Source organism: Manis javanica, chromosome 11, assembly GCF_040802235.1.
Source record: "Manis javanica isolate MJ-LG chromosome 11, MJ_LKY, whole genome shotgun sequence".
Taxonomy (NCBI): domain Eukaryota; kingdom Metazoa; phylum Chordata; class Mammalia; order Pholidota; family Manidae; genus Manis; species Manis javanica.
In genome coordinates, this window is record NC_133166.1 from 47,075,145 (window position 1) to 47,101,906 (window position 26,762).

The window sequence follows — 26,762 nt, forward strand, 5'->3', positions numbered from 1 at the left end:
AGGGAAATGAGGCTTTTCCTGCCAGCTGAGTCTCTGATTCATAAAAGCAGATGAACTGGATTAAAGGAAAGTTTACCAACTCTGGGTTTCCTGATTCACTATGGGCAAGATATCTTGCGAAATCTCAGTTTCTTCATCCATTATAATATCTTAATATTTTAGTGCATTGCCTCTCAACACTCTTGCTTCCACCCTTCTCCAAGTTACTGTCATCTCTCACTTGGACTAAAATAAATGCCTCCCAACTTGTCACTCACTTTCACCACACTTGCTTTTATTACATATTGTCCCTTGCCTTATAGAAAACTGAGTCTTCACCTGTATGATATCACCCACTCCCTTCTACAGCATGCTAATGCCTTCTATTTAACTTGAAATCTTAACCCTTTCATAAAGGCTCTTCATGATCTGACTTCTACGCATCACTTCAAACTGATCGCCATTTTTCTCTCCTCCTATTTCCTTATACTCTCACTTTTACCTTCGTTCCTTAAATACTCCATAGAATCTATCTGCTCTGGGCTTTGGTATTTGCTCCTCCTCCTACCTATAAAGGTTCCTGCCTGTGCTCTTCACATGGTGACTTTTTTCCATCCTTTAGATCTCAACACAAACACAAAGAGAAGTTCCTAAAGACACTATCAAAACTAGAAAGCTCAGGCTTCACCTCTCTCTAGGATATCACCCTGTTATCTCCTTTTTACTGTCATTATAAAAAAAAATCTCTTCATTTTGTTTATACATGTCCTGTCCATCCTTCATGTCTGTTAGAATACAAATCCATCTGAGGGCAGTGCTGTGGCCATCTTGTTCTCTGTAGTATCCCCATTTCGCCAGTGGTGCCTGGAATAATATAAACCTTTAAGATTTTTTCAGAATAAATGTGTTAATGATTCTGTGCTTAGAATAATGTCTTCTTTTGGAGAATGGGAGTGATTAGCTGCCTGCCTGAACTATTGATGATGGGGAGGATGGCATGCGATGGATAGATCTGCAGGGACACATTGCAATTGAATAAGAAGAGCCAGCAGAGTAAACTGCCTTGTGTAAAAATGATGTGAAATCATGGGGGCAATTGACATCAAACAAGGTTGAGGAAATAACATGGGGGCAGATCTAGGCTGATATCCTACCTCAGCAGTTTACCAACTCAGCTCACCATGGATAAGTTATCTATCTTGCTATATCTCTGTTTCTTTATCTGTAAACTAATGATACTGTGAGTAAAGTCTCACTGTCATATATTGGATGACAAGTAATGAGCAAATGCAAGCAAAGCATTCACCAGAGGAGTGGACACACAGTAAGTACTCAGTAAATAACGACGTTGAGCACCACCATCACCCTTGCCAACCTGTGCTGTCGCCACTGTCATTATCATCACCATAGCAGAGTGATGTCAGCATACTAACCTTAAAGTTCCACTGAAGGCACAAGCCACAAAGAGTCCTGGCAGTCCTGGCATCGTAGCAAATATCTCCATGACAAAATAGGGCATCAGCTGAAGAGGTGGTAAAACAACATAAGATGAGTGGTCTGTGTCTGAAATGTGAGGATGTAGCTTTTTAACAAAAGGAGGTGAGGGGAACACACACACACACATGCAAATACAAAATAAAAAAATAATAGAGGCATTTACATGAGCTAGGTTTGTTACATGCTCACAATTAAGGTTATAAGTAATCCAATTCCATGGACCTGAGGTCTAGCTATAGGGGAGGTGGAGTTGGGGGTAAGGGGCAGCTGAAATTAGGAAAGTGGTTGAATGAGATTCATTTATTTATTTTTTGTGCCCCTTTGTCCCCCTTTCCCCTCCCACTCACTCACCCCAACCCATTCCCCATGGTAACCACCAGTCACTTCTCAGTGTCTATAAGCCTACTTCTGTTTTGTACATTCTGTTTTGCTTTGTTTTCACATTAAACAAATGAGTGAAATCATATAGTACTTGTCTTTCTCCATCTGGTTTATTTCATGGAGTATAATACCCTCTAGATCCATCTATGTTGTTGCAAATGGCAGGATTTCTTTTCTTATGGCTGAATAATATTCCATTGTGCATATGTATCACTTCTTCTTTATCCACGCATCTATTGATGGACATTTAGATTGATTCCATAACTTGGCTATTGTAAATAATGCAATGATAAACACAGAGTTGCATATGTCTTTTTGAATCAGGGGATTTTGTTTTCTTTGAGTAAATTCCCAGAAGTGAAATTCCTAGTATTTCTATTTATTGATTTTTGAGGAACCTCCATACTGCTTTCCACAGTGGTTGTACAAATTTACATTTCCACCAACACTGTAGGAGGGCTCCCTTTCTTCCACATCCTTGCCAAAACCTGTTATTTCTTGTCTTTTGGAGAGTGGCCATTCTATCTCCTAGGAGGGGATATCTCATTGTGGTTTTGATTTGCATTTCCCCAATGTTTAGTGATATGGAGCATTTTTTCGTGTGCTTGTTTCGCCATCTGTATTTCTTCTTTGGAGAAATGTCTCTTCAGGTCCTCTGCTCATTTTTTACCTAGGTTACTTGTCTTTTTGGTGTTGAGGCATATGAGTTCTTTATATATTTTGGATGCTAACCTCTCATTGGATAAATCATTTACGAATATATTCTCCATATTGTAGTTTGCTTTTTTGTTCTGCGGACAGTGTCCTTAGCTGTACAGAAGCTTCTTAGTTTGATGTAGTCCCACTTGTTCATTTTTTATTTTGTTTCCCTTGTCTGAGGAGATGTGTTCAGGAAAAAAATTGCTCACACTTATTGTCAAGAGGTTTTCTGTTTTATTCTAAGAGTTTTCTTTTACCTGTTTTATTCTAAGAGTTTTAGGGTTTCATGTCCTACATTCAGGTCTTTGATCCATTTTGTGTTTACTCTTGTGTATGGAGTAGACAGTAATCCAGTGTCATTCTCTTGCATGTAGCTATCTAGTTTTTCCAACACCAGTTATTGTAGAGGCTATCTCTTCCCCATTGTATATTCATGGCTCCTTTATCATATATTAATAGACCATATATACATAGCTTTATATCTGGGCTCTCTATTCTGTTCCATTGATCTAAGGGTCTGTTCTTGTGCCAGTACCATACTGTTTTGATTACTATAGCTTTGTAGTAGAGCTTGAAGTAGGGAGTGTAATACCCCCAGCTCCAAGCCTTGTCTTCAAGGAGAGGATGATGTACCTTTATTTCACATGCTTACTCCCCCATATTAGAACCTGGTGTGTGGTCATATCACTGGAGAGGAGAAGAGAGAAACAAACTCTTTGGGGTTTGGGTAGTAATTAGAGATACAGGCAGAAAAAGAGAAAGACCCTACATTGCCTATCAAAGGCCATAAGTATGCTTATTTCATGCATTCCCCAATGGCCCCAGTGGAGCACATACCTGGTCTGGTGCTGAGATAATGCCAGAAGTCCAAGGGTCACAGTCTTTGAAGTAGGAGTACATGATTAAACCAGAGAAGACAGCACACACCAGAATGATCCAGAGACCCAATAAGTTAAAATACAAGGCTCTAGAAAAGAACACGAGTCAAATGGTAACCTCTCTGCCATATTACAGTATGGTGAAGTCATTGCCAAAGACTCAAATATTTTTTGCCTTTTTGATATAAAATAAAATTCTATAGCCTTCAAGAATAATTCCATTTTATATATTTGCATTTTATTTTGTTTGGGAATGTTACATTTTTAGATTGATTACAAAATTTCAATGAGGTAGATTTTTTGTGGATTTCAGCTTTTGAAATGGTAGTTTTTCTGAGAAGCCTTTTGTGTGGTGTGAGATTTATTTTCTTAGGTGAAATTTCACATACCAATCACTCATATTATATAACTCCAGTGATTTTCCCTCCACTCAACTCAAGAAACTGTCAAAAAGCCAAGTTACATTCTAATATCTTTTCTTCAGAGCGATAATAAGATAAATGTAGACTAGACAAGTTTTGGAAGTATTCACCTTGGAGATTAATTCAAATGAAATTTAAAGTTGAGTTTTTTTAAAGAGACCAGAAAGTATGTAAAATCTAAGACTATTTCACCCACCCATATTCTCTGGAGTAATTCACTTTATTGGACAATGCACAGATAGGCTTAATTCCAGTTTGAGTGGCTTTGCAATGTCCTGTGGTTATTTTGTATTCATCACTGTTCTTTGAAAGTCAAAATATTACTAATTTTCTTAATCACAGGGAAAACTTCAAAGTAGGCCAGCCTTGCATTGGTTTGAGAGAATAAGCATTCTCATTCTGGAGAGTTCCAGGGGGTCTGGGGAAACAATGGACTTTTTCTTGAATCTAGTCACTGAAGGGAATCAGATGCATCCACATTCAAATGTAAGGACACAAATTCATTTATTTAAAAGCCTCCTAAAAACTATACTGTTCAGGTGTACCTGACTTTCAGAAAACCCTTACTTATGAAGCAAATATGTTAAATAATTCTCTCATTTAGAAGTTACTATTTTGCATTACTTACATTAAAAGAGTGTCTTTTCTCAGTTACTTCTTTGGGATCATTCAAACAAATGTTTATCTTTGAGTTTTATTTATTTGTTTTTGTTTGGAGGGGCTTGATTTAGAGACAGACCTTTGGGAATGCAATTGATACATAAGATGGTCAATATCTATTAACTACATTAGTTGTACTCTTGCTATCCTCCGTTCAGGCAAATTCTACTCAGGCAGAAAAAGAGAAAGACCCTACATTGCCTATCAAAGGCCATAAGTATGCTTATTTCACGCATTCCCCAATGGCCCCAGTGGAGCACATACGTGGTCTGGTGCTGAGATAATGCCAGAAGTCCAAGGGTCACAGTCTTTGGAGTAGGAGTACATGATTAAACCAGAGAAGACAGCCCACACCAGGTCAGCTGTCTGGAGAGGCCTCCTTGACCGTCTTTATTTGAAACAGTTGCTCCCTGCTCTCTCATCAGTTTCTAGTCCTTATACTATTTAACAATTTTATAGCATTTATCATTATCTGAAATTTTAAAAGTACTCATTTGTTTATTATTGTTTCCTCCACTCAGACAAGCACAGTGCTATGTACCCTGAGTATAGAACAACGGTGGCACACAGCAGATGTAAAATTGTTCTATTTTTGGTAAAATGTTACTGTATGAGTGAATGAATGAACGGTAGAAATTAAGTAGAATATGATCACACTTTTTATATAATTTAATTTTTGAAAACAGCACTGGACCTAGAGTCAGAAGACTTTATTCTTAACAACAATGTGACCTTAGAAAAGTCTTATAACATGCCGAGGCAGTTACATCTTCTGCAGAAAGAGCTTAACACACCTGCTTTACTTCTTATAATAAGACTAATATGAGAATTGGATGAGTTACACTCTCTCAAAACACATGTAGGTTATACAGTCATATAGAGTATATTCACATGTTATCCAAAACAATTTTAAAACTTCATCAGTCAGTTATGGGAAATGAGAAGCCAATGGCAAGATCATAGCAGTGTTTTTTTTCTAAAGTCTTGTATTGTGAATCTGTTCTTCATTAGAAATGGGCTTTGATTCTCTACAGGGATAATTCTCCTGTTTGTAACTTAAGTCACTTTGTGGATTCATTCAAAAAATATTGATTAGGCATCTCTATGTACCTGGCTCTGTTCTAGGTACTGGGAATATAGCAGTAACCAACACAAAACCCACCTTCAAGGAGATTATATTCTAGGATTGGAGGCAGGTAAAAATCACTGAACTGAAATAAATAAATAAGATGATTTTAGATGTGATAAGAGACACGAGGAAAATTAGGCAATGGGAATGAAACGAGATGTGCTCATCTTAGCAAAGAGGTGGCCTGGTGACGAAAGGGCTTCCATAACCTGTAGAGCGCTGCTTAGCCACCAGCAGTCCTGAAAGACAAACTTGGGCCTAGAAACAGGAGTTGAAATCAGCTTCCAAGGAGCACATTTAACTGACCTGGTATGTGATACAACTTCTAGGAGCAGGGAAGGTCTGATTTAAGATTAACTTCTCTTTAGTGAGTAATCAGCATTCATGGCCATGCAATTATATGTACAGATAATGAGTCACTCCTGATTTTAACCTACAGCCACATTCAGTATGAACTTTATGGATCTATTTTATTTACCTATGTTTCAGGATGTATTTTCCCCAAGTAGCAGAGCTTTTCCTAAACTCTGATGGAATGTTTTAATTACCTTAGGTTTTCAGATAATTAAGCAGAAGCCGTGCACTTAGTCAACACTCTCTATAGGGCTTCCTAGATGACAGTCTGTCAGCAGTGCTTCTAAGTGGCCTCCAGCTGCCCCCCACAGTGACTTTGAGGCTTCCATTGTGTGACAGGTGAGCGTCCTCACCATACACCCATGCAGCCCTCTCCCAGCCGACTGTGTGCACTTCCACTCTGCAGACCATTGTGACTGATTTATCTCTCCTGAACTGTATTAACTAAAGCAATTTGGATTCTTTCAGGGAATTATTTTCTAAAAATAATTTTTATGTTTTTATCTTTATTCTCACAAAATTCCTATGGTAGCTCTGGTCCCTCCATGGGAATGGGGGTGGGTGGAACCAGGAGCAGCAGTCCTAAATACTTAGGATATTATTTACATTTCTTCCTTCATGAGTATCTCTCCTTTCCTGACAGTTTTCATACCCATTAAATACTAATGCAATAAATTCACAATCCCAAGCAACTATTACAAATGGAATTGTATTGACTTTTTCTTGTTTTAAAATACCCCACTAAATGAGGCTTAAAGATACACAAACACACATGGGATGTGTGTACTCATGTGTGTTTATACTCCAACAGGTATCTGTGTGTCCATGTATGTTTTTATACTGAGACACATACAGGCAAACCTTCTTGAAGCATTATTTTGTTTAATACATGATAAACATCTAATAAGCACAAAGCATTGCTCTTGACTCTATGGAGAAAACATTATGTAAAAGAGGCATTACCTAACTATCAGGTACCATTGTGGTCATGCGAATTAGGCATGTTCAAAACAAAAAAGCAATATAATACAAAGTCCTAAGATTTATTTAAAAAATAGATTTAACAGAGAATTGCTATTTATTTTGCCAAAAGATTCTTCCCTTGAGGGATGCAGTCATTCCTAGGTTATTTTAAAACAGGATTTCAAGTGAATTTTTATTTTAAATGAATTTTGAGATTCAAGTCACATTTGATGTTAAGTACATTTTCTATAATTCCGCTGTTTGATAAAGTGATGATCATACAGGTGGAAGGTTTGTTAATATTATTTATTGCAAGAGAATATTAATATATTACCAGTGAATTGATGGAATACTAGATAATGCTTTCACTTCTTTCTGAGAATGTGTAAAATATGTAAGTAATTTATTTCCTTTTGGAATTCAAGTTAGAACATGGTGAATCATTTCCAGGCAATTTTATTTTTTATTCAGTCTAAATAAGAAACTGTGCTTTGAAAAAGCTTTATCAGTTGCAGAAATATTCATACTGGCTATTTCTTACTCTAAGAAGAGTTCTAGACATCCTGACAATTCTAGGGAGACTGGAACCTTGAACAGCAGTGATGAGGCTGAAATGTCATTTTAGTTGCAATTCTAGCTTATTTCTGCCAGTTTTGCAAGAGTTCAGAACTTCCTTTCATCCCTATTCTAGAGTGTGGGGTACCTTGCAGGACTTGGAAAAGGTCTGGCAAACTGTGCCCCTGCTGGAGTCCTTCTGAATAAGTAGGCTGGCAGGATGGTGCCTGGCCATCTCAGCAAGAGTTGGAGAGGAGAAAGCCCCTTGTCTCATGACCTTGTGCTTTCTCCTTTTTAAACCCTTCCTTGGAATTTTTAAGCAGAAATCCATTGAAAGAAAAATAGTAGTTGAAAAGACCACATGCTGCATCAAATAAGTGATAAGGGCCATCTCATCAAGAAACTGTGAGTAAAAAGTGTGTGGTATTTTCCTCTGCACTGCACCACAGTACCTAACTTAACCTAGTAATTTCTTAATAAATGGAAGCAGCAAATACTGGGGAGCATGGGCAACAGACCTAAGGTCTACCACTTCCTTAATGAGATGGGAGTAGTAATGCCTGCCTCAAATAAATTGTTGAAATACTTAAATTAATCTTTCCTTTCCTCTCTGTCTTGGCACACCACACACATGCGTGTGCACACACACACACACACACACAACTTAAGAAGTGTGTAATAAGTACCCAATGAAAGCAAAGAAAACATAGAAATGTTTTCTCATTAGTAACTTACAGCTTCGCATGCTTTTCTGTTTTGCAAGAGATGCATCGCTGGATGGTTGATTGATTAACTCCATAGATCCCAAGCCATGTGAAAGTTCCTCCCACTGAGATTGTCCAGAAAGTGTGCCGCCTAAGAGGATCTACATCAAAGCTATGGGGAGGAGAAAAGTGAATGAACAAAGATGTTCCTTTGATGCCCAAATATTATTTTAGGTGATGGGGTCATGCAGCTAAATCTTTATAAAATATGGAAAAGTAGCATTGGACATACTCAACTATGTTTAGTCGAGATCCATTTGTTGATTGTTCTATTACATTGTGCAATCCACCAACATGAGCTGATCCTTGAATGAGAACCGTTAAGAATCCCACAATCATGACAACCATCTGAAATGCATCCGTCCACACCACTGCTTTTAATCCTCCCTGAAATAGAGAGAATGGATGTGAGTTCTTGAAAGGGAAGCCTGAAACTAATTCTTCACAGCCTTCCTGCTAATTCAATCTTTCCTCCCTCCCTCCCTCCTTTCTTTCTTTCTTCCTTCCTTCCTTCCTTCCTTCCTTCCTTCCTTCCTTCCTTCCTTCCTTCCTTCCTTCCTTCCTTCCTTCCTTCCTTTCAGCAACTACCACTGAACATCCTTTCTGTTCCAATAACTATGTTCAGCATGGGAATAAAAATGGTAAGTGAAAGAGACTTACCTTAACTTCATAGAATTTATAGTCTAGTAGAAGAAGCAAATACTAGACAATAATAGAGCTGTTTGCTAAAAACTGTGGAAAGCGCAATTAGGAAGGATAGGTTTCCATGACCCACATGGCAGGGAGCCCTGACCTGGCCTTGAGATGTGGCATCTGAGCCAAGTTCTGAAGACTGAGTAGGAATTTACCAGGTACAGAGGACAGAGAGGAGTGGGCAGCAGCATGTGTGAGGGAGAGGCATAGCTGCCTGAAGAAACCAAAGAGTGATGGATAGGCAGACTGAAGGAAACACAGCATTCCCTAAGGGAGGTCGCAGAATTTGCTAGAGGCCAGAACAAAGAGATTTTGACAAGGCTACTTAAATGATTTCTGGAGAGCAGCAAGAGAGCCTTAAAGAGATTTATATGATGAGAGATTTTGTTTGTTTCACAGTAGTCTCAGTGGGAGTTGTGTGGATAATAGATTGATGGACCATAGAAGGAGTTAAGAGATCAGCTCAGAGTTTATTTATTAATCTTTGGCCAAGATAGCAGCAGTCGAAGTAGGGTAGAGATGGAAAGAAGCTAAGAGATTTCAAAGATATTTGGAAAGTAAAATCACATACTTATGACTAATTGAATACAGAGGATGAAGAAGTGAAGGACTTACGGATCATCACCGGAGTTGGTGTGTACAGTTTGAGATATTTTGTGTGTGTAAATGCAGTGACTGAATTTTGGGAAACTGAGGTAGTAGAATACTGAGAAAGAAGAAAATAAATAGGAAGGAGTAACAGATTCCAGACATTTGTGGTAAAAGGGGTTTTAAGAGCTAGAGGGTGATCAAACAGTGAGGTGAGCAAACCAGTTCCAGGAAGATGGACTCTGGAAACAGCGATTAGGCAAGAATGATAGATATCAAACCTGGAACCTCTTTACAACCATTTGGTGAATTTGAAAACAAACAAAAAAACAAAAAACCCAAAATAACATGCCCCCCACCCCCTTGCCCATACACACACACACACACACACACAAGTGTCTGAGCCCTACCTCCAGGGTTTCCGAATAAATTGAGGTTTGGGCTGGGACCTAGTCCTGAGTGTTTTTTTGAAAACTTCCCATGTGATTCCAATATACAATTCTGGTGGAGAACATGTGGACAAGAAGTAAGGAGGAGAAGAGGCTACTGAGGTAATCCAGGTATATAATCCCCCAGGACAGTGATGAAAGTGGAATGAGCAAATTGGGAAAGATTAATGAAGTGATATATAAAAAAGTACTTTGAAAATGAATAAGCACCATGAGAATGAAAGGATGTGGTATTTTTAACATTGAAAAATAGAATTATCATCCCCAGTTACTCCTCCAGTGTGTCAAAAACTGTGAAAAGATGACAGGCTTCATCTTTATCTTCAAAAGAAAGAAGCCATTGGGTTGTCCCATCATTTTTTTGTAATTAAAATTAAAATGCAATTTAAAAAACAGACACTAAAGTCCCTGCCAGAGGCATTCATATATTCCGCTCAAATCCTGATTGGACGAATAATCAAACTCTTACCTTCTACCTCCCAAATAGTGGTATTTTGACTTCCTTTAGTGATGCTAAACCTTCCAAACCCCAATCCCAACATCAAATTTTAGTGATATGAAGACCAAATATTAAAGATCTCAGTTTTCAGGGCTATTTGGCATTGCTTATGCAAAAATGTACATAAACCTGAACATCAGATAGACATGAAGCAAAAGAACAAACCACTTAATCAATGTTCATCAGAAAACAGATTATAATCACCAAGAAAACTTCTCTGGCTCTGTGTCTCCTTTAGAGAACAAGGTTCACAACACATGCACACACACACCTACACACAACACTGATCTATAACGCTGATTGTGCTGTTGGTGTCCCCTATGTATTCAATCAGTCTGTGTTGTTTTGGATCTAGTGTTTACCTCACTAGACTGCAAATCCCTGGACAGCAAGAATAACTTCTTATTTTTTTAAATCTCTTCTACTGGTTACCTTAGATATGCTATGCATCCACATGATTAGCGGGTTAGAGACTGCGATATGAGCAAAAGCACTAGGTGAATACACCACCATTTTCGTGAGATGCTGAAGCCTCTACCCTGGCTGGAGGGAGGAGAGATGTAACAGAGGTGCGGTGAGAAAAGATGAGGTGGGTAGATACATTTATATAATCAAAGACTTTCAACACTAGGTAAAGAAGCTTATAGTTTATCCTGTGAACAAAGGGAAGCAAGAAGAGAATTAGGTTAGTCAAGTAGCATGAAAAAAGTAATGTTTTAAGAAGGCTAATCTGACTGAGGCATGTGGGATGGAGGGAAGCACTGAAACCAATGAACAGGTAGTAAATTTAGTTCATTTTAACTCATTGTGATTAAACTATCCAGACTTGTTTCTCATGTTTTACCTTTTGGTTTCTATTTATTCTACTTTTTCTATGCATTTTTTTTCTGTTTTCCTCTATTGCTTGAATAAATTGAGATTTTGTTTTGTTTTAATTCCCTTTTTCTACTTTGACCATTTTATTTAATAGTTCCCCTTGAAATTTTGCCAAGAACTTTTAGAGTCAAAATATAAGAAATGTCTTAATCCCCAATAATCCAAGGATTATAAAATCTTTAAGCCTTTTCCTGATTTACATGCTATTGTTGTCCAAATGAGGGTTATTCCTTTTCTTAATCTCCAATATACAATTATTATTATATTTTATAATACTATAAATTATACTATATAATTACTCCTTATATAAATTATACTATACCATAAAATGATTACTATTATCAAGTAACAATTGTTTAACTAGACTTACTAAATGTTAGCTATTTTCTTTTCATACTATTCCTTATTCTACCTGAAACTGCATAATTTTCCTTCTACCCACAGAAATCCCTCTAGGTTTTTCTCAAGGGAAGATACGTTGTAAATTCTCTTGATTCTTGACAGTCAATTTCTGAAAGACAGTTTTGCTTAATACACAATTATAGGTTGTCAAGTGTTTTCCTTGGATGATTTGGAGACATTGTTCTACTGTTTCTGGCCTCCGTTATTGTTGTTAAGAAGTGTGCTTTCAGTGTCCCTGGCAGTGTATCTAGGTATCCTTCCATGGGCAGACACCTCAGAGCAACTAATCTGTCACATTTTGCCAGATGTACAAGGAGCAGGAACCTATTTTTAACCTAGGTAGCAGATGTGGAATAGAGTTGTGGCAGTGAAAATAGATTAGAAAAAAAATAAGATAAAACTTTGCAGTGCAAAGAAATGGTGGAATTTGCAAGTATGAAAAAGAAAGTGGATTTTAAAATTATGTATTATCATGATATATATAAAGAGTACGTGATAAACACAATGCCAAAATACATGGATGGTCTGCTGTATGATAATATATTAATTACTTACTTTATCTCTGTAGAGAAGGAAAGAAAATCCATCTATCTGGGAACCAATACCCTATTCTTAACCGGTTACTTATAGCCTCCATATATGGTGTCAGTGACTCAAAAGGATAAAGATACTGGTTGCAGAGCATAACAAATAATAGGTGCTCAGTGAATGTTTCTTGAACTAAACTAATAAGGACAATTACACAAATGTGTTGCTAATAACACAAGGTTTCCTGGTTAAAAACTGATCATATGTAAAGCCAAATGTTACATAGAGTTCAAGTTTATCCATAAATAAGAGACAAAAGCAAGCTGCTGAATGCTCAGGTTTACAAAATACCAGCCATCCTTGATCATTCATACATGTTTTTGTATTTCTCAACCAGCAGGCAGTGAAGTATAAATGCTACCTATGGTTTAAAATCACTGTTAAAGAGCACATTTTTTTTCTCAGCAGTTGCATGTGGTCACAGATCTTTCAATCAAAGAGTTATTTCTTTCATTAAGTCTTCTCTTATCCCTGCTTTCTTGAATGAGCCCAGAGCCCAAATTCTGCTAAAAAATAAAATTTCAAATAAAGTGGTAGCACCTTATTCAGGAAGCTGTGATAGATAAGTCAGTGTATTTCTATTTAATTTTGGAATAGCAATTTCATTCAGTATCTTGTAGATTCACCCTTATCCCATATTAGGAGATAGTGCTAAACACTTTTTTACAGCTAGATACATACCAGCGTACAGTAGAATGTGCAAACAATTCCTGTTGCAAACACAGAGCCCCAGAGATCAAACCCAGTCACTACAAAAGGAGAAAAAATATTGAAAGGAGTTTCTCTGAGTTAAGTCAAAAAGCAAACTTTATGAAGAAAAAGTTACAATATTTTTTCCATGTTCTTTATGATCAAATGAAACTCAAATTAAAATTTTGTCTTATTAAATTTTCTTAACCTCTTATAAAGATTGTTCTATTATGATATCTCAACCCAGTCCATAATTTTTGTGTGATGGTAAAAGCCAAATTTTTCCTCCTAAGATTATAGAGCTTCCAATCTTTGCACCATTTGGTTTTCTTAGTAAAGTAGTCTGAGAATTTTGAAATTGCCTAAGTATCAGTCATGAGTGAATATTTCTCAATATCACACATAGCACTATTTAATTGAATATTAAGGACTTCTAATATTATAGGTATCATTGTGAAATTTGTTTCACTTTTTATTTCTTTCCTTTTTGTTTGTAGGATTCTATTCTCTCAAAAGGGTTAAGTATAAATTTTAAAATAATTACTACAGGCCCCTTTTACTCATGTATGCAGATTATCTACTTCATGAAGTCACTGAAAAAGGACCATATATTAGAGATGACCTGGTTAGTGGCTGCGTGTACACAATACCAAAGCTGCCATCATTTCAGTGATTAAAACCAAACCAAACCAAACCAAAAAAAAAAAAAAAAAACAACAATAACACTGTATGTTCGGAACCATGAGGGCAAAATCAAGAAACTAATGATTTGCATTGTTTTCAAAGTTCACTCTTTGGGGCTTTATGTTGTGACTACTGCAGTAATTCAGAGCACCCTAATCACAGAAATGTCTCCCTAGTGAGCTGTTTTGCTATGTATATTTCTCAAGATGAGAATACAGGCATAAAAATGGTAGAAAGTACCCAGGGGAGTGTGGGTAACTCACCTTGGTTGAGCGCCAGAGCAGGAGCATAGACCACTACTCCCGTGTAGAGAATCTGGTGGAAAAGCAAGAACCAGGTGGTCAGTGAGAAAAGCAACATGGAGAGGAAAGATGCCCAGAAACTTCTTTATTGACAGAGATGTGTTTCCTTCAACTAGTTCACCAAACATTTCCTTCCTATCCATCTAATTTTGAAGTTGTTGACCATGGTAACTAGTTTGCAAAATAAATAACAAGCAATAGATGAAGATGGCTAGTCTTTTAAGATTACTGTGAATTTTGAGATTTTATGGCTAGATTTGGTATATTTCTGAAGGAAACAACAATAGGTTTCAAAGCAAGTTTTTTTATTCACCCTTGTGTACCACCACCAACCCCCCATGCACACACCACAATGACACGTTTTTGCAGTTTGCTGAAATAGGGATTTTAGAGTAGAGCTGGAAGGAACCTGTGAGGAGAGAGAACAGTGCAGAAAAGACTCATAGCATGTGCAATGCACAAAATTTATCTTCTCCCAGAACTGAAACCACTACACTCCTGGGAGGAGGTGCAGTTGCATGTTATTTTAAATGGAATTTCACCAGTAGGAGATTTATATGAGGGTTTTAAAAAGCAAGTGTCTATGGGCAGGTCAGAGAGCATGGCTTCCTCCTTTTCTCTCTCTTAAATCCTGCAGTCAGTGGGTGGGAGTTTTGATTAAGAGAAGGGAAGAAGGTTCTCTTCTAACACAAAGTACTTGGTCAGTTGTAGAAACACAACAGTGTGTCACCCCAGAGCCTGGGATGTAGGAAAGATTTCCAAAAGGGGACAGTGGGAGGTTTGGTTTGGGGATATTATTTTAAAATTATTTTCAGCAAAACCAGTATTTCTAGTTCAACATAGTTCACTAGTTAAAAAAAAAAATCAGTTATCAGATCACTCATATCCAAAGCAATTTGTACAGGTTAAAGAAGAGTTTGCAATAAATTTTAAGAAAACGTTTTTTTTTTGTTTTCCTTTGAGGTTTATGATATACATTTATTTGTTACTATTTGTGCAGATTTTTGGGTTTGTGCACCATAGACAACTGTCAAGGTGATCACATACTTTGAATATTCTATTCTTAGACAAAAGTAGTTTTCTAGCATTAGGTCTATCCTTTAACTGAGTTTACTGTCCCCTGAAATACACACCCCATACCTTGTGGCCTCACCCTTGCCACCTCGGCAGAAGTCCTTCCTCCCCCCTTACCGTCTGCACAATGTAGATGATAGTTGCTGCATAGCGAACTGGTTTGTTGAACCGCAGTTCTAAGTACTAGAAAGAACAGAGAGAAAGATAGGCAAAGAGTCAGTGAGTTTCACATAAAAGCTGTGAAGATTTTCTTTTTCTTGCTGTTCCTCTGAATTTAGTGCTTTGGATTAATGATGTGATTTAATGCTATATATATTTTGGAGAAAAATATGGATTGTTTAAAGTCAAAGACATACCTCAACTCTTGCTCTATCAAGCCTTTCATGATAGGGAAAATAAATGCTTTTTACTTTTTTAATTTTTATTTCATTGAAATCAGGTGTTCTGATTTTCTACCTAGGGGTCTTCTTATTGGATATACCGAAGCCATTTTTTCCTCTTATATCCCCTCTGCCCCAAATTTAGCCAAGGCAGGCCTGCATTTCCTCTTCCCAGATTACTATCGTAGCACCCAAACTGGTGTCCCTAATCGCAGCTCTTGCTCACGCATTCCATCGACCGCACATCTGCCACACTGATTCTTCTAAAGTGGAACTCTGATCATGTCACTCTTTTTCTCAAAATCTTGAATGATTCTCTATCATTGACAAAACAAAGGGCACATCCCAGGCTTGATAGTCTGGACATTCCCCTATTGCCTGCCTGCCCCATCCCTTCCACTCTTAAGTCACACCACTGACCTTCCCATTATTTTTTCTCCACATAAAACCACTGTGGATCATTCATCCAACATGCTTTGTACTGCCAGACTTTTCCTTTGTTTGGGCAGACCTTTCAGTGTGAGAGTTTCACCCAAGTTCACCCATTCTTAGTCATCTTTCAGGAAGGATAGCCCAACTCCCTTTCCATCTCTACTTACACTTTCTACCTATGACTGTTACTGCAATTATATCAAACTTCTTTAACGTATGGTATTACCCCATCACATGTTGTCTTGTATATTTGTGTTGGATTCAAATATCTTACTGTATTCATTTCCTGTGGCTACTATGCACAAACTTGGTAGCTTAAAACAAGAGAAACTTACCCAGAAATACAAACCCAGTTTCACTGGGCCAAAATAAAAATGCTAGCAGGACCACACTCCCACTGGGGTTTTAGGGAGGAATCTGTCCCTTGCCATTTCAAGCTTTTGGTGGCTCCTGGCATTGCATTTCTTAGCTTCTGGCTCCATCTTTTCCCCGTGCTCACATTGCCTTCTCTTCTGTCTGTCAAATCTCCCTTTGCCACCATCTTATAAAGGTATGTATGATTGCACTTGGGACCTACCTGGATAAACCAGGATAATCTTCCCATCTCAAGATCCTTAATTTAATCATACTTGCAAAGGTCCATTTATTTTTTTTCAGCCATATAAGGTAATAGTCACAGGTTCCTGGGATTAGAACATGATGCCAGGGGTGGGAGTGTTTTTTTGAGAGGAAGGGATGCATTTACCACTTACAATACCTACCATCCCATGTATACAGAAGCAGTGTTCTATTTTATCTCTAATGGATTTTACAGATTAAAGGTGACTATTAACAAATTTTGTACTAACAAAAGTAAAGTTACAGTTATAGTATGTACTTGAAGAGGAGCTACAGGGAGCTGTGAACATATGAAATGGCTAGAACTTATTTACTGTTGGAAGTCAAGAAAGGTTTTCCTAAGTACTCTAGACAATACTAGTATTTGTCTTCCAGTGCATAATAAGCATATATTGAGTGAACAAAGTAAATGTTAAAAGTACCAAATGACTTGAGGATTCAATTTTTTGATAGCAGTTCTTGGTAGTAATTTCTAACTGGTAGTAGTTCTTTCTTATTTGAATCTAAGAAAAATCATTTTGATTAAACTGTGAGTTAACTATTGATTTGTCCTTTTCCTAGAAATAATACATATAAGTAAGTGTTGTTCCATGGCTTAAGATGGGTTTTTCCTTGAAACCCTAGTAGGAACTTGCTTGGCAGAACTGTTATTCAATTTCACATTAATCCACTTTTCCCAATTTATACTGCTCAACCCTCCCCCTAGAGAATAAATAGCTACCCTAATTTGCAGATTCTCATCAGATGATACTTTCAATGCAGTGAGAGCCATGGCATAGTCCAGTGAATGTGTGACTGAGCCACTAGACATGAGGAAAATATTCATAAAGAGGTAAGAAGGTCAGTGAGGAGTCAGAAACCTCAGATATCACAGAATAGAAAACAGTGCAAAAGTTTGTGGTGAGGACAACTTACACTCAAATCACATGCCCTTGGCAAGCTTTGTTTATTGCAGTAAACTATGGTTCTTTCTCTCTAAAATTGTTGCTTATGAAGAACAAATGGCAGCGGGCAGCATAACACCATGTGCAGGGACAGGAATGTAGTAGGAATATAATGGGATCTTAGTGACTACAGTAGTCACTGTAGGTGAAATACTTGGCACTGATTGGCAATCACTCTTCTTCCCAGTACATGTCAGTGGAAATATAAATCCACCTGTGGTTATCTGCTTAAGAGATTTATCTCAGCCCTTACACAGAGGGGGCTAGAAACATGTGGGGGTGTGATCACTGGCTTTCAGCCAATGACAAAACTGAGTTGAAAGAAAAATACCAGTTTATTTGTCTTTCAGGGAGAATAACCCTGAGATCTGATCTATACTGTCTCCCAGAAATCCCCAGTGAGACTGAACCTCAGGGGCCCATAGCAGTAACCAGTCCAAAAACCCACCTTTTAGTGGTTTCCTTTCCTGCCATGTCTTAGTTGACACTTGCCTACCAATGCTTAATGGAAACACATCCCCCCCCACGCCCCAATGATTTGCATCCTAATCTTTGTCTCAGGATTTTCTTCTGGGAGCACATAACTAAGAACAGTGATATTTCTAGCAAATAGATTGCAAAAGGAGACTTTAAAATATTAGTGTAATGGGATATACCTTCTTGCTGATAGCAGCTCTTTTCCTAGAAACCAGGGAGCCTGCTGGAAGATGAGACCAAGTAAAACACAGACAAGCTGACTCATCTCAGTTCCTTGGACCAAGAAGCCACCAGGAGACCCATTAGTTTATGGCAGTTATATAGATGGCCCCAAGTGAGACCAGGAGAAAAACCTAACTATTTTCCTGGACCCTACTGAGCCCAGGCCAAACTTCTGGTCCACAGAATTGTGAGCAAGGAAAATTGTTTTTTTAAGAAATTTATATTGGAACCATCTTTTACTCCTTTCTGTCTCATTCCCCACATACGATTCATAAAACATCCTGGTGATCACCCCTCATTTCTAAAATATATTCATTTGCATCATCTCCTCTGTTGCCAGACTAAAACCGTCATTGCTTGACTAGATTACAGCAATAGCCTCCTAAGTGGGCCCCCTGCTTCATCAGTCAAAACCCTGTCATCATTCTCACCACCTCGCTAGAACAGTACTCAAAATACAAATCACATCATGTCACTCCCAAGGCCAAATACTGTGACCAGTCAGTCTCACAGAGTAAAACCCAATCTGTATGATGATCAAAGAGGTTTCATAACATTGGTTCAGACTCTATCAGACCTTACAATATCTATTTTACAGCAAACATTTTGTAACATCCATTTTACTATTCTGAAATAATATCAATATGAGATCTCATACCTACACATCTAATTTCCCAAAATTTAACTATAATTACGACAACACCACAAATGTGATTTAAAGGAGAATTAAGAGGAAAGCAATTTACCATAAAGAAGTATGTCATCTGTAATGCTTAGAAACCACTGTGAAAGAAGATATGGAGAAGTGATAGCCTGTGCATTATTATAATGAAAAAGTTTGGATTAAAGAGAAGTAAGTAGTTCAGAATTCATTTAGTTTAAGAAGCCCAAGAAAAATGAGAATGCAGATAAACACCAGTCTATAAACTATTGGTAGGGTAAGTAGCAACAGCCTGGATTTATTACTCTATAAGAGAAAGAAGGAAATAAATTGAAGTGGAGAAAAAATGTGATGAGGCTAATTATAACCTGTCCACGTGAAGATAATGAAAATGTATGACACTGCGAATGAGCTGAGCCTCATTTATAACTGGAGGGTGAGAAGAGTTCCTTATGCTTTGACTTGGGACAGGATAGTGAAAAAGTAGCACAGACGGCGTATTTTAGTTTTGAAAGCCTGCTGCATATCAAAGCATTTATATCAGTTTGTTATTGCTCTATACCCACTCCCAAATTCATTGGCTTAACAACCACGGATTTAATATTTCTCATAATTTTGAGAATTGGCTGGATGATTTCCCTACTAGTTTTCCCAGGGCTGTCAGGTGACTTCAGTCAACTAGATCAGCAGGGTGAATAAGTGTAAGATGGCCTCATGTACATGTCTAGTTGGTGTTAGCTAGGGTGCCTTTCTTCCCATGTGGCCCTCATCCTGACGTTACACTAGCTTCCTGTCAGAGCAGGATCAGGGCAGCCTTCCACGAGAGCAAGGCAGAGGCTGAAAGCCTCATGAGGTCTAGGCTCCAAATTCATGCATCACTTCTGCCATGTCCTATTGGTCAAAGCAAATCACGAGGCCATCACAGATTCAATGGGTAGGAAAATGGATTCCACCTCTTGCAGTCTTAAGCACTTTAAAACACCCTGCCAAGAATGTCTACAGATAGGTAACAGGGAATCGAGGATGAACAAAGAAACATAAAATCAAGCTGCTATAGAGAGAGTGAGTGATACAAATTTGGAGACAGTAACAACAAGAACTAGAACAGCAACAATAATAATATAAAACTCATATGTATCATTATTTGCCAGGCTCCATTAAAAGCATTTGCATATGATACCTCATTTACTCCTCATAGACATAGTAGGGCATGGTAACATTATCCATTTTGCAACATCATTTACTACACTGAAACAATAGCCAATAATGAGACCTCATACTTACACATCTAATTTCTAGAAACTTAAATATAATTACTACAACATTCAGCATGTGATCTCTAGAGTTAGATTTCAAGCAAGGCTTGAAATATCGGAAAACTGCCACTTGCTAGTGATGAGACATTGAGCACATTACTTAATTCTGGGTGCCTCATTTTTCTAGTCTGTTAAATGGGGATAATAATAATTATATCTATCTCAAAAAAACTCATTTTAAGATCAAATGAGTTAATATGTGTAAAGTTCTTAGAGCAACAACTCAGCACAGTTAGACAGCATCTAAATTTCTGCTTTTATTGTCTTACATAGTATGTTTATTGCCAGCTCTTCTCTGATATAAAGTAAGCTCCAGGAGGAAGAGATTTGCTTCAGTGCTTTATCTCCAGGGCCTACAGTGTGCCTAGAACATAACAGATGCTTAATGAGTGTTTATTAAGTGGATGGCTAGTTACAACAATGATTTTCCACATTTGGGTAGTTTTTATAACTTAAAAAGCTCTTTCACACAACTAAACCTACTTGAAAGAAAAGAATTACTGTTTTCTATGTGGAAACCAGAGCTTATTAATGCTTAGTAACTTGTACAAAGCCATCCTATTGTTTAGCAATGGACTTAGAAACTGAACTCTTATTTTCTGACTCCAAGCCCATCCCCCCACCACAAACTCATACAAACCAGCAGTTATTTAAACAGTTCTTTTTGAAATGCTAGCAATGCCTTTGGGAGTCAAACTTTAATACCTGAATAGAGAAACCTAGGATATATTTATATTTTCAGAAGTACCCTATGAGCAATGAGGGATATGTACATAATATATTTTAGGGCCAAGCATAAAATTAGTCATTTCCCCTTGAATTTACATCCCAGATATAGCTTTTGTGTGACCCAATCCTGATTACCTTCTTTTTGGGGAGGAGGCTGATGTTGGATATTTAGGATATGTTCATCTGCAGAATCATTAAGTTTTAAAATGTTCTTGAAAATGTTCATTTGCCTGAAAGCTCTTCGAAGTCTAGAGTAATCCTTTATAATCACTGAGTTCACAGAACTTAAAAAAAGAGTCTGTTAAGAGTCCTGTGCTGTGCCTTAGCAGGGATTTTGGATAAGAAAAATAGACACCTTTTTTGATGGAAACTGACTTATGACCACATTTAATAATTGAACATACACATTCAATTTTTGACATATTTTTTCTTGAGAATTATTTCAAAGTCAAAACACCTCATTTTTCTCTATTGACAAAATCCCCATATTTGCATTATTTAGCAATTCCTTTACATTAAAATATTTTCTAATTTTTCAAAAACATCAACCATTCCCCTTACCAAAAATAATTTGTATTAAAGTGCTCAGCTGTACTATCTGGTGGAAAAAAATACAGACAAAATGGGTCCTCAGGAGGCTTTGTCCATTATACAATCTTGACTAAGTCCTTTATCTACATCTCAGTTTTCTTGGTTGGAAAATGACACTATTCACAGTGTATGCTGTGTATGCTTTTCAGAATAAGATGTTTATAATACTGGTAATAAGTTCAGCTCTCTTTCCCTGAGACTCTCTTACAAGCAAGGCAGTACATCAGGTGTTTACACAGGTTCCTGTTTAATGCCTGAAATAGCCTCAGGGATTGACCTCATCCTCTCCATTCCACAGATGGAAAAAAAAACAGGTGTGTGCACCCAAAGATTCAGCTTTTCCCAGGAACATTGAAATGGTTTTCCCATGTGTGTAATTGACCGGAGAATAAGTGAGCGTCCTTTAACTGTCATGTATTACCATCAGGATGTTTGTATTATTAGAGAAAGGAAAAAAAAGATTAACAGAAATGTTCAAGTGGAGAAAAAATAGCAGCTCCTTCCAAAGTGAAGAAGGGCGTAGTTGTCTTACCTCATAAGTGCTGGTGATGCCAGATCTGTAGAAGACGGGGAGAAAGAGCTCCGAAGTGAAGGTGATGACAAATGTATATGAAATGAAGAAGAGGAAGAAGGATGCCCCAAAGCGGTAGACCTCAGCAGGGGTCCCCAGCACGGTGACCGCTGACATGAAGCTGGCTGTCAGAGACAGCGCTACGGGGCCGAAGCTCATTTGCCTTCCCCCAACCAGGAACTCCCTTGAAGTTGCCTTTTTTCTCTCCTTAATAGCAAAGAACACCCCAATTCCAGAGGAAATGATAAAGAGGGCTGCAAATACGACATAATCCCAAACTGCAAAGCTCTTCACCTCCATGCTGGGAAGCACAGCCCCTGGGGAATTGTTTTCAACCAGTTCTCAGGGAGAAGTTGTTTCCATAAGCAAAGTTCAGCAGAGCAGATGCTTTGCCAGGAGAGGAGACTGTGATGCTGTGAAGAGAATGATTGACCAGAGGCACTTGTGTGGGTTTTCAGACACCAAGCTGTCCTCAGGGAAGATCTTAAACGTTGACTCTGAAGAGGAATCTACTGGTGGTAGTGGTACCAATAGAGAAGAACTTGAAATCTGTCCCTGGTCAGGAACTGTCTGCTCCTCTACTGAAGCATATGCCACAGAGAAGTCATTCAGATATGTTCTGAAATTAATAAGCACCTGGGGTAGAATGGACATGCCGGATTAACATGCTCTTTTACCTCTTAGATTTTTTTGACTTAAGGTTAAACATTACTGGGAAACAGAAATGATGCAAGTTGCCCACTCAGCATTTTTAATTAGTGAAATGGCATCTGTGAAATGCAGACACAGGTCTCAGTTGCATCTTTCTCCTGAGTATGGGAGGGTGGAGAACATGTACCTGCAGTTATCTGAGGCAGTGGGTGTGGAGGGAAAGGAACAAAGGACTAAGAATCAGGAGACCTTTGCTCAAGTTGGCTCAACCATAAGTGAGCTGTGATATGTTGACACATCCTTTAATCTTTCTGAGCTTCATTTGGAACACAGGAGGAATAAGACTTCACAGGGTTTCAGTGAGTCTTTAAATGTTTCAAACTTCCTGACCTACTTTTGCTTGATCTGTAAAGTCAAAGATAACAATATCTACCTCCTTGGTTATTATTTGTGCATATAGTGAAGCATGCCTGGACATAATAGTTGATTCTCTCCTGACTCTGTGCCTCAGAAAATGGATTTACCAAAATCAGTAAACTGTATGTAGTCCTGTAACTCCAGGGGTAAAATGTGCTCCCAGTGCAGGGCAAATAAATAATTGAAGCCAAAACAGTCAAAGGGAAGAACAAAGTGGGAGAACCCCACTTACTGCTTACAAGAATCCTGGCTGCATTCATACTCCATCTCACCTGTGTCTATCCCTGTCCTGGCTGGGAAGTGCCCACAAAATTTCTCCTGCCCCAGTGTGTGCTTGCCTCTTGTAAGCACCTATTGATAAGGAGCTGGACTACTTCTCTCCACACCTTGTAAACACTTACTGATATGGAGATGAACTATGGCCAGGCGAGAGATTCTGGAAATACTGCAATTTTACCCACAGCCCACCCTTCCAGAAATCTTGCCTCACAAACTACTTGTTCCCCATCTTCCGCAATGGCCCCTGTGCAAGAAAACTGGAGCACTGTAACCAGAAAATAACATTAAAAAAATCATGATAATCCTTAAGCTAGAGGATCCACCTAGGTTCAAAGTCCTGTGCTGATTGAGTCCATAGCTCACCCATTCCACAGGAGGCCAATAGCTGAACATATAGGGAGCTCTGCTGAACACTCAGCAAGCAGCAGCTGCAGCCAAGGGATGGGTCCAAGTTGCAGGGACTGTAGATGAACACCAGCATAAGCAACTCTTGTCCATCAGGTAGGATGTACTCAAAGAGTGGTCCTGTGATAGGACAGTGGCAGGTGGGATGCATGCATGCAGAGTCATTCTGGGATAGGACAGTGCAGGTAGGATGCTTGCAGAGAGGGTCCTGTGCTGGGACAGTGGCAGGAATGGGGTACGTGTAGTACTCCTGGAAGCACAGGCTCTGGCCATAACAGTAAGACAAGCTCCCCCACAATGTACTTACCTTCTAGCCTTGGATACACTACCATGACCTTTGGGGGCCACTCTGCTGTTATTCCAGGAACACACAGGAGGCCAGTCTTCAGGCCTTGTCCCTAGGATGCCAGAAGGGCCAGCCATTGCTGGTCCATGTGTCAAGATGTCCCAGGTCATGTAGTCTCCAGGTTGCTATGGGCTTCAGTCACATAATGCACTCCTGCCAGGCTCTACTGATTTCTTCTGCTCTTGTTAGACTCTCTGTGGATTGTTCTGAAGTACCCCCAGCAAGTTTTTGGGGGCAGTTTTTCTATTTTGCTGTACTTATCCTCCCTTCTCAAATGTTTCCTTTCATCCCACCTCTACAAATTCTGTGTGACCAAAGTCTAGTTCATGTCTCCTGTGCTCAGCAGAGCTTTTCCTGACTCAACTCCTGTCCCTCCTGGAAGGCACAGCCTCCCTTGGCACACTCACTTTATGCTCTGCAAGTACCCTTACCAGTGATAAGGACCTCCATGTATGTCTGTGTGAGTCAGTCACCTGTTATAAATGACCAGCTTCTGAAGACAAAGGCACAAGGCCTGGTCCACAATGCCCAATAAAGAGTAGCTATTGTAGAAAATAAGGAAATAATAAAAAGAAAAAGAAGAAGAAAACATAAATTATCCATAAGGCCCAAGGTGAGCAATATTTTCTATCAGAGGAACCTCTCACTTTGCTATTGACATCTAGATAACTGAAAAAAATCCTTGATTATTGTTTAGTCTAGATACCAACTTCACTCCCTAGTTTGCTCCATGGATTTGAGGCAGGACACAGGAAATTCTGATGACTGAAATATGTTTTTAGTTACAAAAAAATATGAAAAGACTCTGCGAAGAGCTATCTGTGTCCTGTTGAAATTTCTCTTGTACATTTGCACACTTGATAAGATCAGTGTTAATGGAGAACTAAATCTTTACTGTTTTTTACCTTAACCAAGGCTTTTAATTATTTTACCATGAGGTATTCTAATGTAACAGGTTTCTGTTTGTAATGGTCTCAGCAGAAAATCAAGCTCTGGCTTTCAGAGACTTGACTACTGTATACTTTAATATTGCCACCACGTAAGTGTTAATATTCAGTCCACAAGGCATGTAAATACCTTGTACATGTCAGTTGAATATTGGGTCAAAGCACTGTCATTACATCTATGACATCCAAAGGTTAACTACCAGAACCTTATAGCTTAAGAGTCAGTGAGTACTGCTGGTTTCAAGTAACCATTGCCAATAAACAGTATCATCTATATAACTTTCATTAGTCTTGTATTTCAAAACCACTCTGGAAAAACAGGGTGGTTAATGGTTTGAGATGTGAAGGAAACTTCATGCCTCTCATAGTAAAGTAGTCCTTGCTTCCATCATTCTGCTGATTAGGCACAGCATCAATTTTTTCATTTAATTCTCAGGTACTTTCTATTTCTTTACCCTTTCCTCCCTTTGGTAGCATACAATGTCTTCAAACTCTCTTCTTCTTTCCAATTAGCATGTACTCTATGCATGGTTCATGCAATTGTAAGGCATGGCATCAGTTTATTAATAACTTCTCAGAGAAAACAAACAAATCAGCACATTCAATAACTACACCACTTAGAAGGTATGTTCCTTTATCAGAAATATTACCATGCTGGGAGAGAGAGGAAAATGTGCTTCACTGATCTGAAGAAACCCCAATTATCTCCTGTATCCTCTTGTAGGTGCCCCAAATGCCATCATTTGTATTTCATCCCATTAGCTGAAGGCTGGGACCTTTTTTAGAACATAAAAAGCCATCACCTGCCATGATATACATACCCCTAATAAGGCCCCACTACCCAATTACCTCATAAGTTGGATTCGTAGTTGCCATTATAGTCTAGTGTGAAATAGTTCTGTGCCTTGCTTGGAGCAAGTTATAATGGGACACAGGAGGTGAATTTGAGGGCATTCAGTGTACCAGAGGGATGGAAGTGTAAAGAGCAGAAAGATGGGACAGCCAAAGGGAGGTGCCCTTGTTGCTATGTTGCTGATGGCTGACTATGGACCCATGTTTATTTTGGCCTGGGATGGAAAGGAAGGAAATATGCATGGACAGGCCATGGCCATTTTGTAGCTGTACTGTCATTAGATTTCCTTCTCTCCTCTGTTCTAAAAGCCAGTGGGAGCAGGAGTAGAGTCATAGAACACAACGGCTGTTATCTTGTTTTGATTTTAAACAGGGAAGTGGCAAGATCAGAATTGTGCCAACTAAAGATTAATCCAGTCTAATAATTTTTACATGATGAATTTTTTTAATCCAGTAGATACCGTCAAGGTTGGCCCAAAGAACTCCCTGCAGTGTGAGTAAGCTGCTTAAATCCGGTAGTGAAAACCGTCCTTCCCACAAAGTTCTCTCGGTGTTCCTGTCACACAAACCCTTACAAGACAAACTGGTGATGCCAAGTTAGAGTTGAATGGAGATTGCTGCTTTGTTTTTTAAACTGAAAGGGACTATAGACATTTCAGCCTTTCCAGGGAAACTGAATAATTCCTACCCTGAAGAAGATAAATCTATATGATGGTTATTTCTGTTTATGAGACTGAAGAGAAAAGGACCATATCCAAGAATTTTATCATTAAAGGAAAAAACTGCAAATACAGAGCT

General features: G+C 38.4%; 1 protein-coding gene across 1 annotated transcript in view; it reads right to left on the minus strand.

Annotated features, from left to right (window-relative positions):
• SLC5A12 (solute carrier family 5 member 12) overlaps window positions 1-22,710 on the minus strand; it is a 52,985-nt gene extending 30,275 nt beyond the window's left edge. The window contains exons 1-8 of the mRNA XM_073216342.1: window positions 22,029-22,710; window positions 15,244-15,309; window positions 14,014-14,065; window positions 13,058-13,125; window positions 8,514-8,668; window positions 8,253-8,393; window positions 3,394-3,523; window positions 1,413-1,501 (exon numbers count right to left, since the gene is read on the minus strand). Coding sequence (XP_073072443.1) covers window positions 1,413-1,501; window positions 3,394-3,523; window positions 8,253-8,393; window positions 8,514-8,668; window positions 13,058-13,125; window positions 14,014-14,065; window positions 15,244-15,309; window positions 22,029-22,367 — 1,040 coding nt within the window. The 5' untranslated portion in view covers window positions 22,368-22,710. The remainder of the gene's footprint in view (window positions 1-1,412; window positions 1,502-3,393; window positions 3,524-8,252; window positions 8,394-8,513; window positions 8,669-13,057; window positions 13,126-14,013; window positions 14,066-15,243; window positions 15,310-22,028) is intronic.
• Window positions 22,711-26,762: the final 4,052 nt, after the last annotated feature.